This window comes from Callospermophilus lateralis, chromosome 1, assembly GCF_048772815.1.
Source record: "Callospermophilus lateralis isolate mCalLat2 chromosome 1, mCalLat2.hap1, whole genome shotgun sequence".
Taxonomy (NCBI): Eukaryota; Metazoa; Chordata; class Mammalia; order Rodentia; family Sciuridae; genus Callospermophilus; species Callospermophilus lateralis.
Window position 1 is genome coordinate 211,938,539 of NC_135305.1, and position 13,122 is coordinate 211,951,660.

Consider the following 13,122-nt stretch of genomic DNA (forward strand, 5'->3'; position numbering starts at 1 on the left):
AATAATTGGTATTCACTTAAGATAACATTGTGCCTGGCACAGTGGTGCAGGCCTGTAATCCCAGCGGCTCAAGAGTCTGGGGCAGGAGGTTCGTGAATTTAAAGCCAGCTTCAGCAAAATCGAGGTGCTAAGCAACTCAGGGAGCCCTGTCTCTAAATAAAATACAAAATAGGGCTGGGAATGTGGCTCAGTGGTGGAGTGCTTGAGTTCAATCCTGGGTACAAAAAAAAAAAAAAAAAAAAAAAAAACATGGCAAGACAAGTTTCAGGCATGATCAAGACTAGGAGTGCAGTCTGTTGGTTCCCACTGTGTCTGGCTCCCCTCTGCCCTTACTTGGGACTCCCCCAGGACTGGGCTTGCACTCTCTTAGGGTCCCATTCTTATCACAGAGACAGAGGAGGCTGCAGGAAGCCTTTGGAGGAAGACTGATTTTGAGAAAGGCAGTTGGTTACCCTGAGCAAAACAGGCTGAGTGGCAAGGCTGGGAGGTGGGCAGGGCCTGTAAGAGATGGGAAAGAGGGGCCTGGGTTGACTCTGGAAATCCACACATGGTAGTAAGAGGAAGGCGGTGCTTTCTGGATGGGCTGATTGTAATTTTAAAGGGTGCACACGCAGGTGCTTGAGACTGCCAGTGCAAGTCTCCAGGGTCCGATACTACAAATGTTGCCCCAGGCTTTTGGCCTGGCAGGGCCTGAGTTTCAGGTTTGTGAGTGCCTCGTTCTTTCACGTTCCTTTGAAGTTTTGCATAGGTCTGCATTTGTGCTATGGTGGCTGCGTGTTCATGAACTTCTCAGGACCTCAATTTGGGGGGTTTCTGGGGAATCTGTGGGTGTCCTCAGCTCTGGGTGTGTCCTCGGCTCTGGTTTTGCATTGGAAGATACGGGTAGGGGTGTTCACGAACTGCGTGTGACTGTCACTGCAGGTTCGCCGCGCATCTCTCCGCGTGGCCGGCTTAAGTTTCCGAGGGTCCCTAGGTCCCAGGCTCTGCGGCGGGAGGTTGGACAGGGACCCCGGGAGGCCGGGCGGGGGGCGGGGGCGCGCAGGGACAGCCCCGGGGCGGGGCGAGCCGCCGAAGGTTGGGGGCGGGGCGGCCGGCCGCCTCACTTCGGCGAAGTTGGCGGCGCGGAGGCTGGCCCGGGACGCGCCCGGAGCCCAGTGAGGGAGGGAGGAGGGAGGGTCGCGGCCGGCCGCCATGGGGCCGGGGGCCCGGGGCCGCCGCCGCCGCCGCCGTCTGATGTCCCTGCCATCGCCACCATCTCCTGTGCGCGCGCTGCCCCTGCTGCTGCTGCTAGCAGGGCCGGGGGCTGCAGGTGAGGGGCTCTGGACCTGGCGGGCTGGACAGGAACGCGGGGGAGGGGGAGTGCGAGAACTTCCCAAGACTGGGGCTGGGGGATCCTGGGAGTCAGAGAGCAAAGCCAGGGTAGGGGTGCAGGAGCTGGATTACGTGCCAGTCCTGGGGGGTGGCGGGGTGTGGGCACTCAGAATGAGGGGCAGGGCGACAGAGGAAAAGAGACCCTTGAGCAATTGAGGCTGGAGATGAAGGGACCCAGGGATCTGAGACAGAGCTGGAGGTGAGGGGATCAGGGACTCGAGATGGGGGGGTACCAAGAATCCGGTGTTCGCCTCATCTCATCCCTGCTTGCAGTCCTGATAGGTTACCATTGGGGCCGAAGTACCCCGAGGCCGAGGACCCCTCTCACAAAAGCCCCAGCCCTCGACACCCCGGGCGGGCCGGGCCGGGCTTGGCGGGGGGCGGGGAGGGGGCGCGAAGTTCTCGGAGCTCTGAACTCGGAGAAAACTTCCCAGGCCGGAGCGCAGCAAAACCCGGAGCCGGAGTGGGAGCTGGAGCCACAGCAGCGCCCGCGCCCCCTCCCTCGCCTGCGGCCCCACTCCCAGTTCTGGGAGCCGTGATCCTGCAGACCCCGGACCCCGCCTCTGTGCGGAGAGGGGAAGGGGAGAGGGCCCACGTGCTCCTCTCGCGCTTCAGCTCCCCCTTCAGCGGCCCGAGCCCCTCCCCAGCCGGCCAGGGCCCCCCGCCCCTCCTCCTCTCTTCTCTCCCCTCCCCCGCTCGGGACAATGGCTGCGCCGTCTAGACACCCCCTCCCCCCGGCCGGCCTCGCGCTTTCTTTGCCAGACAAAGCGGGACAGGCTACGGGGCCTGAACGGGGGCTGCTGGGGCGCCCCCCACCCCCTCCCCAGGAGTCCTGGTCGGCGGGGGAGGGGCCCGGCCGGATGGCCCGGCAAGGGGTCTCAAGACGCCACTGTGGGGGTCAGCGCAGTGGCCGGGTGGGGGTTTCTGAAGGGTATGGCCTCACTGGACCATCCCAGGGCCCAACTGGGCAGGAGCAGCCGCCCCGCAGGACCGGCACACTCATGGTCTGTCACACACTTGCAGGCACACAGCTCTGGGTCACACACTTATGGAGATGCAAACGTGCATGCACACAGACCCAGTACATGTAGACGTGAACACTTGGTGCACACAAGATACACCCAGATGCACAGTTCACACGTCGACATGCCTGGACACACAAATATGATCACACATGCCGTTCCTAGCCCAAGCCTGGCACACACACCCTGTCTGCACACACTCGGATACCCACAGATACAGATTTAAGAACATGCCTACACCCCACTCACACGTGCAGAGAAGCACATCCAACCGATACATAGACACACCCATGTACAGTTGTATCCCAGTTCAGGCAGGCACATGTGTGGCTCACATGGCGCACAGCAGTGTAAGGGTTTGGGGAGGAAATGGCTCATGTCACACAGCCACCAGTGTAGTTTACAAATACCCACAGTCTGGGTGACAGTGCCCTGAATTTGTCATGTTGACCATTCTTTTTTGGGGGATGGGTGCTGGAGATTGAACTCAGGGCACTTGACCACTGAGCCACATCCCCAGCCCTGTTTTGTATTTTATTTAGAGACAGGGTCTCACTGAGTTAGTGCCTCGCCATTGCTGAGGTTGGCTTTGAATTCACCGATCCTCCTGCCTCAGCTTCCTGAGCTGCTGGGATCACAGGCGTGTGCCACACCACCTTACCTGGCTCCATTCTCATTCTTATTCTGTTACTGTCTCTCCCTATCTCTTTGTCCTCTTTCTCCTCTCTGTGTATTCCTACTTCTAATTTCTTCGTTTATGTCTCCCTGTTTCTGTTTTTCTCCAAATCCCTCGCTTTTTCCATCTGTCTTTGACACATATACACATACATATACAGTGGCTCACACCTGCTTGTACACATTCAATTCTACACTAGCTCTGTCTCAGCCACACCCCTGGCCCATCTGAAAGGACAGTTAGACTTTGCCACACCCAAGAGGGACACAGCCCTCAGGGATGGGGACTCCAGACAGGGCAGCACTTGTCATTTGCCAGCTGCCCCTCCCTACAACACACGCCCTATCCCTGTGACACCTGTAGTTGGCTCTCTTTGTAACCTTCACTCACTCCTGGGTACATGCCTTGGCCCCTCTTCCAAGAGCTAACACACAGACCTCCTAGGTGCACATCATCAGGCGAAGGGAGACCCTGAGACCCAAGAGTCCCTACACCTCCATTATCCTTAGACCTGGACGTGAAGTCACATGCTCTCTAACCTTCAGCACACTCACTTCCTGACTCTGCACTCCCCTTTCTGCACATCTTAGTTCTGGCAGCTTCCTGAGCCCCCACATCTGGCACAAGCCAGTCCCTCCTTCTTCCCGCCCCTGCCTTGTGGTTCCCAGGGCTAGAGCTGGCAGGGACAGCTGCAGCCTTAACAGCTGGGGCCAGGGCGGGGGCCGTGGGAACCGTAGGTAGGGGGCCTCCCTGCACCCACAGAGACACCCCCAGCCCAGTGCAGCTGTTGCCTGGCAGAGGAAGGGAGGGGGTCTGTCACTCGGATTGGGGTTCTTGGGCACCCAGCTGACCCCCCACCTTCCTTTGCCCCCCGCAGCCCCCCCTTGCCTGGACGGAAGCCCGTGCGCAAATGGAGGTCGTTGCACCCAGCTGCCCTCCCGGGAGGCTGCCTGCCTGTGAGTGCCTGGCACAGCGCCATCAGTGGGCCTTGCGTGGGAAGGGAGTCTTCTTCCTCTGCCTCTGTGTTCCCCGCGGGTGCTTGTACCACTTCCTACATGTGTGTGGCTTGGGCAACCTCTTTGTGTTGACCCATTGGAAACTGAGCAGGGTTAAAAGCAGGGGCTCTGGAGTCTGCCTGGGCTGGATTCAAATCCCACATCATGTTGCTCACTGGTTGGGAATTAAACCCTTTAAATCTCAGTGTCCTGATCTGGAAAATGGGCCTAGTAACCCCGACTTCATGGAGGTCTAGGCCTCTTGAGGTCACATCTAAAGGCTCTTAATGAAGGCAGCTCTTAATTAACAAACTTTCAGGGTCCAAACTATAGGGATTTAGTAGTGGTGAGGACATCATTCATTAGCTACCATATCTCAAAACTTTAGTAGTGGGGGGCACAGGAGGCCTATAATGCAGTTGTGCTGTATGACCTTTGTCTAGGCACTTCCCCTCTCTGAACCTTACTGCATTCATGAATAGGAATGCTTCTCCCTGGCTTGTGACTGTGAAGAAGCCCAAGTATTTAGTTCTTCCCTAATAACAAGGAAAGGCAAGGGGTTGGAGGAGCAGAGTTGTGGCTGAGAAAGAGCCGAGCAGAGAATCAGAGCTGGGTTTGAATTCTGGGCTCTGGGACACCTTGAGCAAACTTGAGCTTTCTCAGCCTCAGTTTTTGCATCTGAAAAATGGGGCAATAATAGCTCTCCCTTTATGAGATTGACTGTGAGGCATATCATAGGATATGCTCAGGATACAGCAAGTAATAAATAAATACTCATAAATAATAATGATAGGAAATAATGCTCAAGGTTATAGGGAAAGGCTTGGCTCCTTTTATAACAGGTAATAGCAGTTCACCCAGTAGCCATTAATGGATTCATTAGGGTATTTATTTATTCAACAGAATGTGTGCCAGACACTGGGTCAGGTTCAAGCTGGGTGGATCTAGGGCGATTTTAGACCCAGAAGAGCCCCTTCGAAGTTCATCGCACTTACTTTAGCTAGAACCCCACTTAGGTTTACCTCTTTGAGGATGCTAAAGCTGGCTGGGGGGGTTACTGGGGCTGAGTATCTGCGATGGTGTAGCTAGGGGAAAGTGTGATCTTACCTGGAACCACTCTGGAGCTTAAGCCCCGGGCTCGGACGCCTGCGCATTGGAACTCCAAGCCTGGAATACTGCCGACAGGTGAATGCGCCCGAGGCTGCCCCGCCCCTCGACAGGTGAATCACCGGCACACTTGGCCTCCCGGAGCCCGGATCGCCCGGAGTGGAGCGGGCTCAGTCTCCAGAGCAAGGCTGTAGGGGAACCATTTCCTATACCCCCCAATTCCCCAGCAATCACTAGGTCTCAAATATTCCTGTCCTTTTAGGGGTACCTCAAACTCTCCCTCTCCCTATAGATCTCCGAGTTACCTCCCCAAAGTAGGATTCAAGCCCTCGTCCTTATCACCTAATCCTCGCCTCCCCCGCTTTCCCAGCAGGCCGGTCCCCCCACAAGCCCGCGCTCCCCCCTCGATCTCCCCCAAAGCTCAGGCCGTGGGGCGGGGCGCGGGCTGGGGCTGGAACCGGCCCGACCGGTCGGCGGGGGCGCGGGCGTAGAGCGTGGGAACCCGCCCGGGGCGTAGGGAGGGGGCCGCGCGGGCCGCGCCCTGCCTGGCGGTGGGACCCGCCGTCCAAGGCGCCCGGCAAGCGCGCCCCCTCCCGGCGCGCGATCGCGTTCGTCGTGGTATCCCTGCGGGCTTTTGGGAAGGGGGCTGAGGGCTGTACCCTCCGCTCCTAACGCCACCCGCGCCCTTGCCGGCTGTGCCCCGACTTGTTTCCCTGGGGGCCCGGGTGGGGGGACATTGTGGTGACGCTAAGAACTGAGTCACCTGCTTGAGTTCGGTTCCAGGCGTCTGGGACAAGCCCGGGGGAGGGAACCGGCGAAAGTAGCTGGGGAGGGATGGGGCGGGCACAGGGAGAGCGCGGGGTGGAACGGGCCGGGACACTGCCAAGACAGCCTGGACCCTCTGGCTTGCCAAGCCCCTCCCTCAGAATCCTTTATCCGAGGGTCCCCTGGAAGTTTCCAAACTCTAGACCAATCCTTTCTCCCTTTCTCATTTCCCTTACACTCAAGGCTGCCTTTGTGGGCTTGGGGAGGGGTCTGCAGACGGAAGGGTCTTCCCCAACAAGAGGGTGGAGGTCCCCTTCCACAAAGCCCAACCCTCTGCATGGGAGAAAGTTTGCATGAATCCTGGAGAAAGGAGTTGAGGATTTGTGGGAGTCCATCCGCCTGTCCATGTGAGTGAGAGTTGCCCATATCCGCGGGGGAGGCTGCGGCTTGGTGTTTGTGTGTGCCAGGCCAATATGTCCAGTTGGCTGTCCTTCTGTATGTGTATCTGTGGTTTCTGTGTCTGTCTGGGTGTGCCTTGCTAGTTGTCTCTCAGAATCTGAGACCCATCATTTGCTGTTCCCTCTGCCTGAAATGCTCTTCCCTACAAACCCTTTGGATTCTTTTCATCTTTAGTCGGTGAAAATAGAATACCCATTCTCTCTTTCCCATTATTTCATCTACTTAGCCCTGTGGCTGTTGTAACAAATTACCACAAACTGGGTGGCTTGAAACAACAGAAATGTAGTCTCTGGAAGTTCTGGGGGCCAGAAGTCTGATATTAGGTGTTGGCAGGGCCAACAAGGGGAGAAATCTTCGCTGCTTCTTTCAGCCTCTGATGGCCCCAGGCGTTCCTTGACTTGTGGCTGCCTCACCAGTTCTCTGCTTTGTCTGCACATGACCTTCTCTTCTCTCTCCCTCCCAACTCTCTATAGTCTTTCTCTTATAAGGACACTTGTTATTGGATTTAGCCCCCCCACCCATAATCCAGGATGATCTCATCTGACATTCTTCATGGAATTACTTCTGAAAAGACTCTTTTTTAAAACAAGGTCAGAGGCACAGGTTCTGGGACATGGACGTGTCTTTTTGGGAGCCATCACTGAACTCACCACAACTTTCGTAGCCTTCCTGGCTCACCTACACGCTGCCAACATGTAGTACATGTAGTATGTCAGTTTGTTATTTGTCTGTGTACTCTTTGCCTAATCTGGCTGCTGTTGAGTATCAAGAGAGGAAGAACCACTTTTATTGTTTGCTTCTGTGTTTACAACTTAACAAATAGTAGGTACTCAGCAAATATTCATTGCAGGAATGAATGAGTGCGGTCAGGTGGAGTTAGGAGGCTGAGGCAGGCTTGAGGATCACAAGTTCAAGGCCAGCCTCAGCAACTTAATGAAACCCTGTCTGAAAGTAAAATATTTAAAAAAGGCTAGGAATAGAGCTTAGAGGTAGGGTGCCCCTGGGTTCAATCTCCAGTACTGAAAAAGAAAGAAAGAAAAGAGTGAATGAGTGGGTGGAGTGTGCTGGTCTGTTTTGCCTGTCATATGTATCTTTGTACCGGCGTCCACCTTGCCCCGTAGTGCCCCCAAAACACTGTCTCTGCCACAGGTGCCCACCAGGCTGGGTGGGTGAGCGATGCCAGCTGGAAGACCCCTGCCACTCAGGTCCCTGTGCTGGTCGTGGTGTCTGCCAGAGCTCCGTTGTGGCAGGCACTGCCCGGTTCTCCTGCCGATGCCCCCGTGGCTTCCGAGGTGAGAGGGGGCATTCTGGAGGGGAGCCCAAGGCAAGCAAGGGTCTGATCAGTCCCAAGCTCACCCTCTCCTGGTTCCTCCAGGCCCAGACTGCTCCCTGCCGGACCCCTGTCTCAGCAGCCCTTGTGCCCATGGTGCCCGCTGCTCGGTGGGGTCTGATGGCCGCTTCATCTGCTCTTGCCCACCTGGCTACCAGGGCCGCAGCTGCCGAAGTGACATTGATGAGTGCCGGGTGGGTGGGCCTTGCCGCCATGGTGGCACCTGCCTTAACACTCCTGGCTCCTTCCACTGCCAGTGCCCAAATGGCTACACAGGGCCACTGTGCGAGAACCCCACAGTGCCCTGTGCTCCTTCACCATGCCGTAATGGGGGCACCTGTAGGCAGAATGGCGATCTCACCTATGACTGTGCCTGCCTTCCTGGTGAGTGAGTGGTAATCGGGAGGCGGCGGGGGTGGGGATAGCAGGTCAGCCTCTCAGTGACCATTCTTGCCCTCTCCTCCTGTCCTAGGGTTTGAGGGCCAGAACTGTGAAGTGAACGTGGATGACTGTCCAGGACACCGCTGTCTAAACGGGGGGACGTGTGTGGATGGCGTCAACACCTACAACTGCCAGTGTCCTCCTGAGTGGACAGGTGAGCACCAGGACTGAGGGAGCTGGGTGGCAGACCTTGGGTTGGCACATACCAGGTGGCTATACTGGTGCATCTGTGTGCCACAGGCCAATTCTGCACAGAAGATGTGGATGAGTGTCAGCTGCAGCCCAATGCCTGCCACAATGGGGGCACCTGCTTCAACACCTTGGGAGGCCACAGCTGTGTGTGTGTCAATGGCTGGACAGGAGAGAGCTGCAGTCAGAACATCGATGACTGTGCCACAGCCGTCTGCTTCCATGGGGCCACCTGCCATGACCGGGTGGCTTCCTTCTATTGCGCCTGCCCCATGGGCAAGACTGGTAAGTGGTCATTTGCTCTGTAGGCAGCAGAGAACCACTGAAGGCTCTGAGCGGGGTCAAGACAGACTCTGATTTGAGTGTTAGAAAGATCATGCTGGGGGGCTTGGGATATAGCTCAGTTGGTAGAGTGCTGGGTTCAATTCCTAGCACCACCAAAAAAAAAAAAAAGAAAGATCATGCTGGGGCCAGATGTAGTGGTGCATGCCTGTGATCCCAACTACTTGGCTGAGGCAGAATAATTGCCAATTGGAGCAAGGCCAGCTTGGGCAACTTTGTGATACCTTATTTCACAATAAAAAGGTCTGGGATGTTACTCAGTGGTAAAACCCCTGGGTTCAATCTCCAGTATGAGAAAAGAAAAAAAAAAAAAAGAAAGACTAGTCTGGAGTTGGGACTGGGAATGTAGCTCAGGGACAGAGTATGAGCTTGGCATGTGCCTGGGTTCCATCCCCAGCACCTAGGAAGGAGGGAGGGAGGGAGGGAGGCGGGGAGGGAGGACGTCCTGGAGGATGGCTTTGGGGTGAAGGGTGAGCTTGGGAGAGGCCTGGGAGGAGGCTGGCACACTGTCCAAGGCAGAAACCATTGGGATAGGAAGGTGTGGTGTTTGGGAGGAGGCTTGGAAATGGAGAGAGGGTATACCTGGGAAGCAAGGTTTGAGGGTAGGACACTTTTCTAATCAGAAGAGTCTGTAATTTTTTTTTTTTTAATTTCTTTCCTCAGTTGTAGTTGGACCCAATATCTTTATTTATTTTATGTGGTGCTGAGGATCGAACCCAGTGCCTCACACATATGAGGGGGGCGCTCTACCACTGAGCTACAGCCCCAGCCCGACTCTGTAGATTTTTAAACAATATGTTTGTAACTTTTTTCAAATAGTCTGAGGACAAAAGATTAATACATAAACAATAGTCAAATCTTGATGGTATGAAGGATCAACTTTTCTTATGTTTGAAATTTTTCATACTAAAAAGATTAAAAAAAAAAAAAAAAGCTACTTAAGGGGCTGGGGTTGTAGCTCAGTGGTAGAGTCCTTGCCTCGCATGTGGAAGGCCCTGGGCTCTATCCTCAGCACCACATAAAAATAAAATAAAGGTATTGTGTCCATTTTTTTTTTTTTTTTAAAGCTACTTGATACTCTGCAGGTTAATAAGAGCAAAAACAAGGGTTTGGGTAGCTCAATAGTAGAGCTCATGCCTAGCATGCTAAGGCCCAGCACCAACTCCTCCTGCGCCCCACAATGGGAGGGATGTGGGACCTTTAGGCAAAGCTGAAGGTTCACCCTCAGACCTCTGCCTACCCTTTCTTAGGCCTTTTGTGTCATCTGGATGATGCCTGTGTGAGCAACCCATGTCACGAGGATGCTATCTGTGACACAAACCCTGTGAATGGCCGGGCCATCTGCACCTGTCCACCCGGCTTCACTGGTGGGGCCTGCGATCAGGATGTGGATGAATGCTCCATTGGTGAGAGGGCACCTTTTGAGAAAGAGACGAGAAAGAGGGGAGTTGTAGGATCTCAGTTGGTCATGCCCACACTGTTTGTGCCCCATCCCACAGGTGCAAATCCGTGTGAACACCTAGGTCGGTGTGTGAACACGCAGGGATCCTTCTTGTGCCAGTGTGGTCGCGGTTACACTGGACCTCGCTGTGAGACGGACGTCAATGAGTGTCTGTCAGGGCCCTGCCGCAATCAGGCCACCTGCCTGGACCGCATTGGCCAGTTCACTTGCATCTGTATGGCAGGTGTGTGGTGGGCGTGGCTGGGGATTGAGGCCTAGTTCCATGGAGTGGAACTAGGGTTGGCTTAGTGAGAGCACCAAGTGCTTAGTGTGGGTGAGGCTCTGGGTTTGATTCCCAGAATCACTCAAGAAAAAGTGAGATCCTTAGAGACAGAAACTTGGCATGAGGTGGGGGCAGGGCCAGAACAGAATTTTGCCTGAGACTATGGGAGGGCATGGGTCCAGTGGAGTCAGTAGCCCCTGCGATGGACTGAGAGTGGGGTCCAGGCATTAGGATTGCACTGGGGTGTGGGTGGGTGGGGATGGTAGAGGTGGTGGTGGATGATAGGAGGGTAGGGCCAGCAGCTGCAGTGGGGTCACATGTATCCTGCAGACAGTCTTGCATGAAGGAGGGTTGGGACTTGAAGCTGTGTACAAGGCTGCTGTGGGCCCTGCAACTGGGCAGAACATGACTTTAGGATTAGGTTGAAAGGGGGTGTTTAAAAGGCAAAGCATAAACCTTGTTCTGTTTGGCACCACAGCTGGGTGAGCATCCAGCCTGTGATTGAAAACTGAATCAGGTTGAGCAGGAGATGGAGCCAAGACTCAAGAAATCTGTTTGTGTAGGAAGGGGGGAACCTCTCTCTCTGTGCCCCCTTCAGACCAGAGGGTAGCTCCCACTGCCCATTATAATCCCCTTTACCCAACCCCAGGCTTCACGGGAACCTACTGTGAGGTGGACATCGATGAATGTCAGAGTAGCCCATGTGTCAACGGTGGTGTCTGCAAAGACAGAGTCAATGGCTTCAGCTGTGCCTGCCCTTCAGGTGAGAATCCTGCGATGGGAGGCCTAAGAAAGACTGGTCTGTGCAGGGGCAAAGGATCCAGGGTGGGAACCCCTAAGGTCATGTTAGCAGATAACTTGCAAGAGGAACCACGTGTTTTGAAAACATTGAAATGTGAGGCACTGTGGGGCACACCTGGAATCCCAGCTAATCAGGAGGCTGAGGCAGGAGGATCACAATTCCAAGGTCAGCCTGGGCAACTTAAAGAGACTTAAAATAAAAAAGTGTTGAGTAGCTCAGTGATACAGCCAGTGTTCCGGCCCCAGTACCACTAAATAAATAAAGAAAACCAAGTAAATTAAAACTATATAAAAAGTAAATAATCAAAGTAGATTAAAAAAAATAAAAAGGGCTGGGAATATAACTCAGCGGTAAGGTACCTCTAGGAGCCCTCTCTAGTATAAAAAAAAATTAAATTTATTTAAAACTAAATAAATGGGCTGGGGTTATGGCTCAGTGGCAGAGGGCTTGCCCTCCCACGTGTGAGGCACTGGGTTCGACCTCAGCATCACATAAAAACAAACAAAATAAAAAGTTTTTTTTTTCTTTTTAAAAAGAACCTAAAATTAAACACAAAATTAATAAAACTAAGTAAATGGGAAGTGGGGTTTCCCACACATACAGGGCAGGGACGGTGAGGGACCATGCTCTTCTTGTCTCGACCTCCTTCACCCCACTCCTCACCCCAGGTTTCAGTGGGTCCACGTGCCAACTGGACGTGGATGAATGCGCAAGCACACCCTGCAGGAATGGTGCCAAGTGCGTGGACCAGCCTGATGGCTACGAGTGTCGCTGTGCAGAAGGTGATGGCGGGTCAATGACAAGCTGGCAAGAATCCGGAGGCAGTGCTAGTAGGGGAGAGGGAGGGCGCCAGTAACAGACTTGGACTCGGAGAGCTGGGGGAGGGGGGGGCGGGCTTTTGGCAAGGCCAAGGCAGGGCCAATATCAGAGCTTGTGGGGTGGAGCTAATGATGGACGTAGACTGAGATAAGGCTAAGGGTTGGGCCAAAGGTCTAGCGTGTAAAGGAGCTCAATCCCCCCTCTACCTTCCTATGACACCTAGCCTCTTTCCCGCCATCTCCAGTCAAGGGAGAAGCTGATAGGATAAAGACTAGAGGTTGGGGACATAGGCCAGGGGAGCGTCCTGGAGGTTGGAGCTGGATGGAGTGAAGGCAGGCTGGAGGCGTGGCCTAGTGGAACCCTTTTCCGGATGGCTTGGTGGGCAGGGCCTGAGATGGAGCTGAGGCCAGGATTGGGCAGAGGCCATAACTGTGGGCAGGCCCTTGGTAAGTGGGCGGAGCCTGACCCTTTGGCCCTGCAGGTTTCGAAGGCACCCTGTGTGAGCACAATGTGGACGACTGCTCTCCAGACCCATGCCACCATGGACGCTGCGTGGATGGCATTGCCAGTTTCTCATGTGCCTGTGCCCCGGGGTACACAGGCACGCGCTGCGAGAGTCAGGTGGACGAATGTCGCAGCCAGCCTTGCCGCCATGGGGGCAAATGCCTAGATTTGGTGGACAAATATCTTTGTCGCTGTCCTCCTGGCACCACAGGTAGGGCGGGGGACTGGACTGGGCAGGAACAGTCCACTTGGAGGGGCACATACAGTTTGGGAACGGTGCACGACAGTGGGGGCTACTCCTTGCCATGTTTCCCTCCCCAGGTGTGAATTGCGAAGTCAACATAGACGATTGTGCCAGCAACCCCTGCACCTTTGGAGTCTGCCGTGATGGCATCAACCGCTATGATTGTGTCTGCCAACCTGGCTTCACAGGTGAGCAGGTGGCTGCCAAGGAGAGGGTGTCATTATAGGGTAAGGGTGAAGTCACCCGTCTCTATTAGCTGGATTTCGCCTGTATCTTTGCACACACGACCAATGAAGTTGTGTTCACTCTGCCCTGAGGCTGTGCCCTTTATC

General features: G+C 54.8%; 1 protein-coding gene across 1 annotated transcript in view; it reads left to right on the forward strand.

Annotated features, from left to right (window-relative positions):
• The first annotated feature begins 1,122 nt into the window (after positions 1-1,122).
• Positions 1,123-13,122, forward strand: part of Notch3 (notch receptor 3) — a 34,953-nt gene continuing 22,953 nt past the window's right edge. Inside the window, exons 1-12 of the mRNA XM_076847244.2 lie at positions 1,123-1,309; positions 3,947-4,025; positions 7,545-7,687; positions 7,771-8,109; positions 8,198-8,320; positions 8,407-8,640; positions 9,948-10,103; positions 10,197-10,382; positions 11,071-11,184; positions 11,892-12,005; positions 12,524-12,757; positions 12,868-12,978. Of these exons, the coding sequence (XP_076703359.1) occupies positions 1,192-1,309; positions 3,947-4,025; positions 7,545-7,687; positions 7,771-8,109; positions 8,198-8,320; positions 8,407-8,640; positions 9,948-10,103; positions 10,197-10,382; positions 11,071-11,184; positions 11,892-12,005; positions 12,524-12,757; positions 12,868-12,978 (1,951 nt within the window). The 5' untranslated portion in view covers positions 1,123-1,191. The remainder of the gene's footprint in view (positions 1,310-3,946; positions 4,026-7,544; positions 7,688-7,770; positions 8,110-8,197; positions 8,321-8,406; positions 8,641-9,947; positions 10,104-10,196; positions 10,383-11,070; positions 11,185-11,891; positions 12,006-12,523; positions 12,758-12,867; positions 12,979-13,122) is intronic.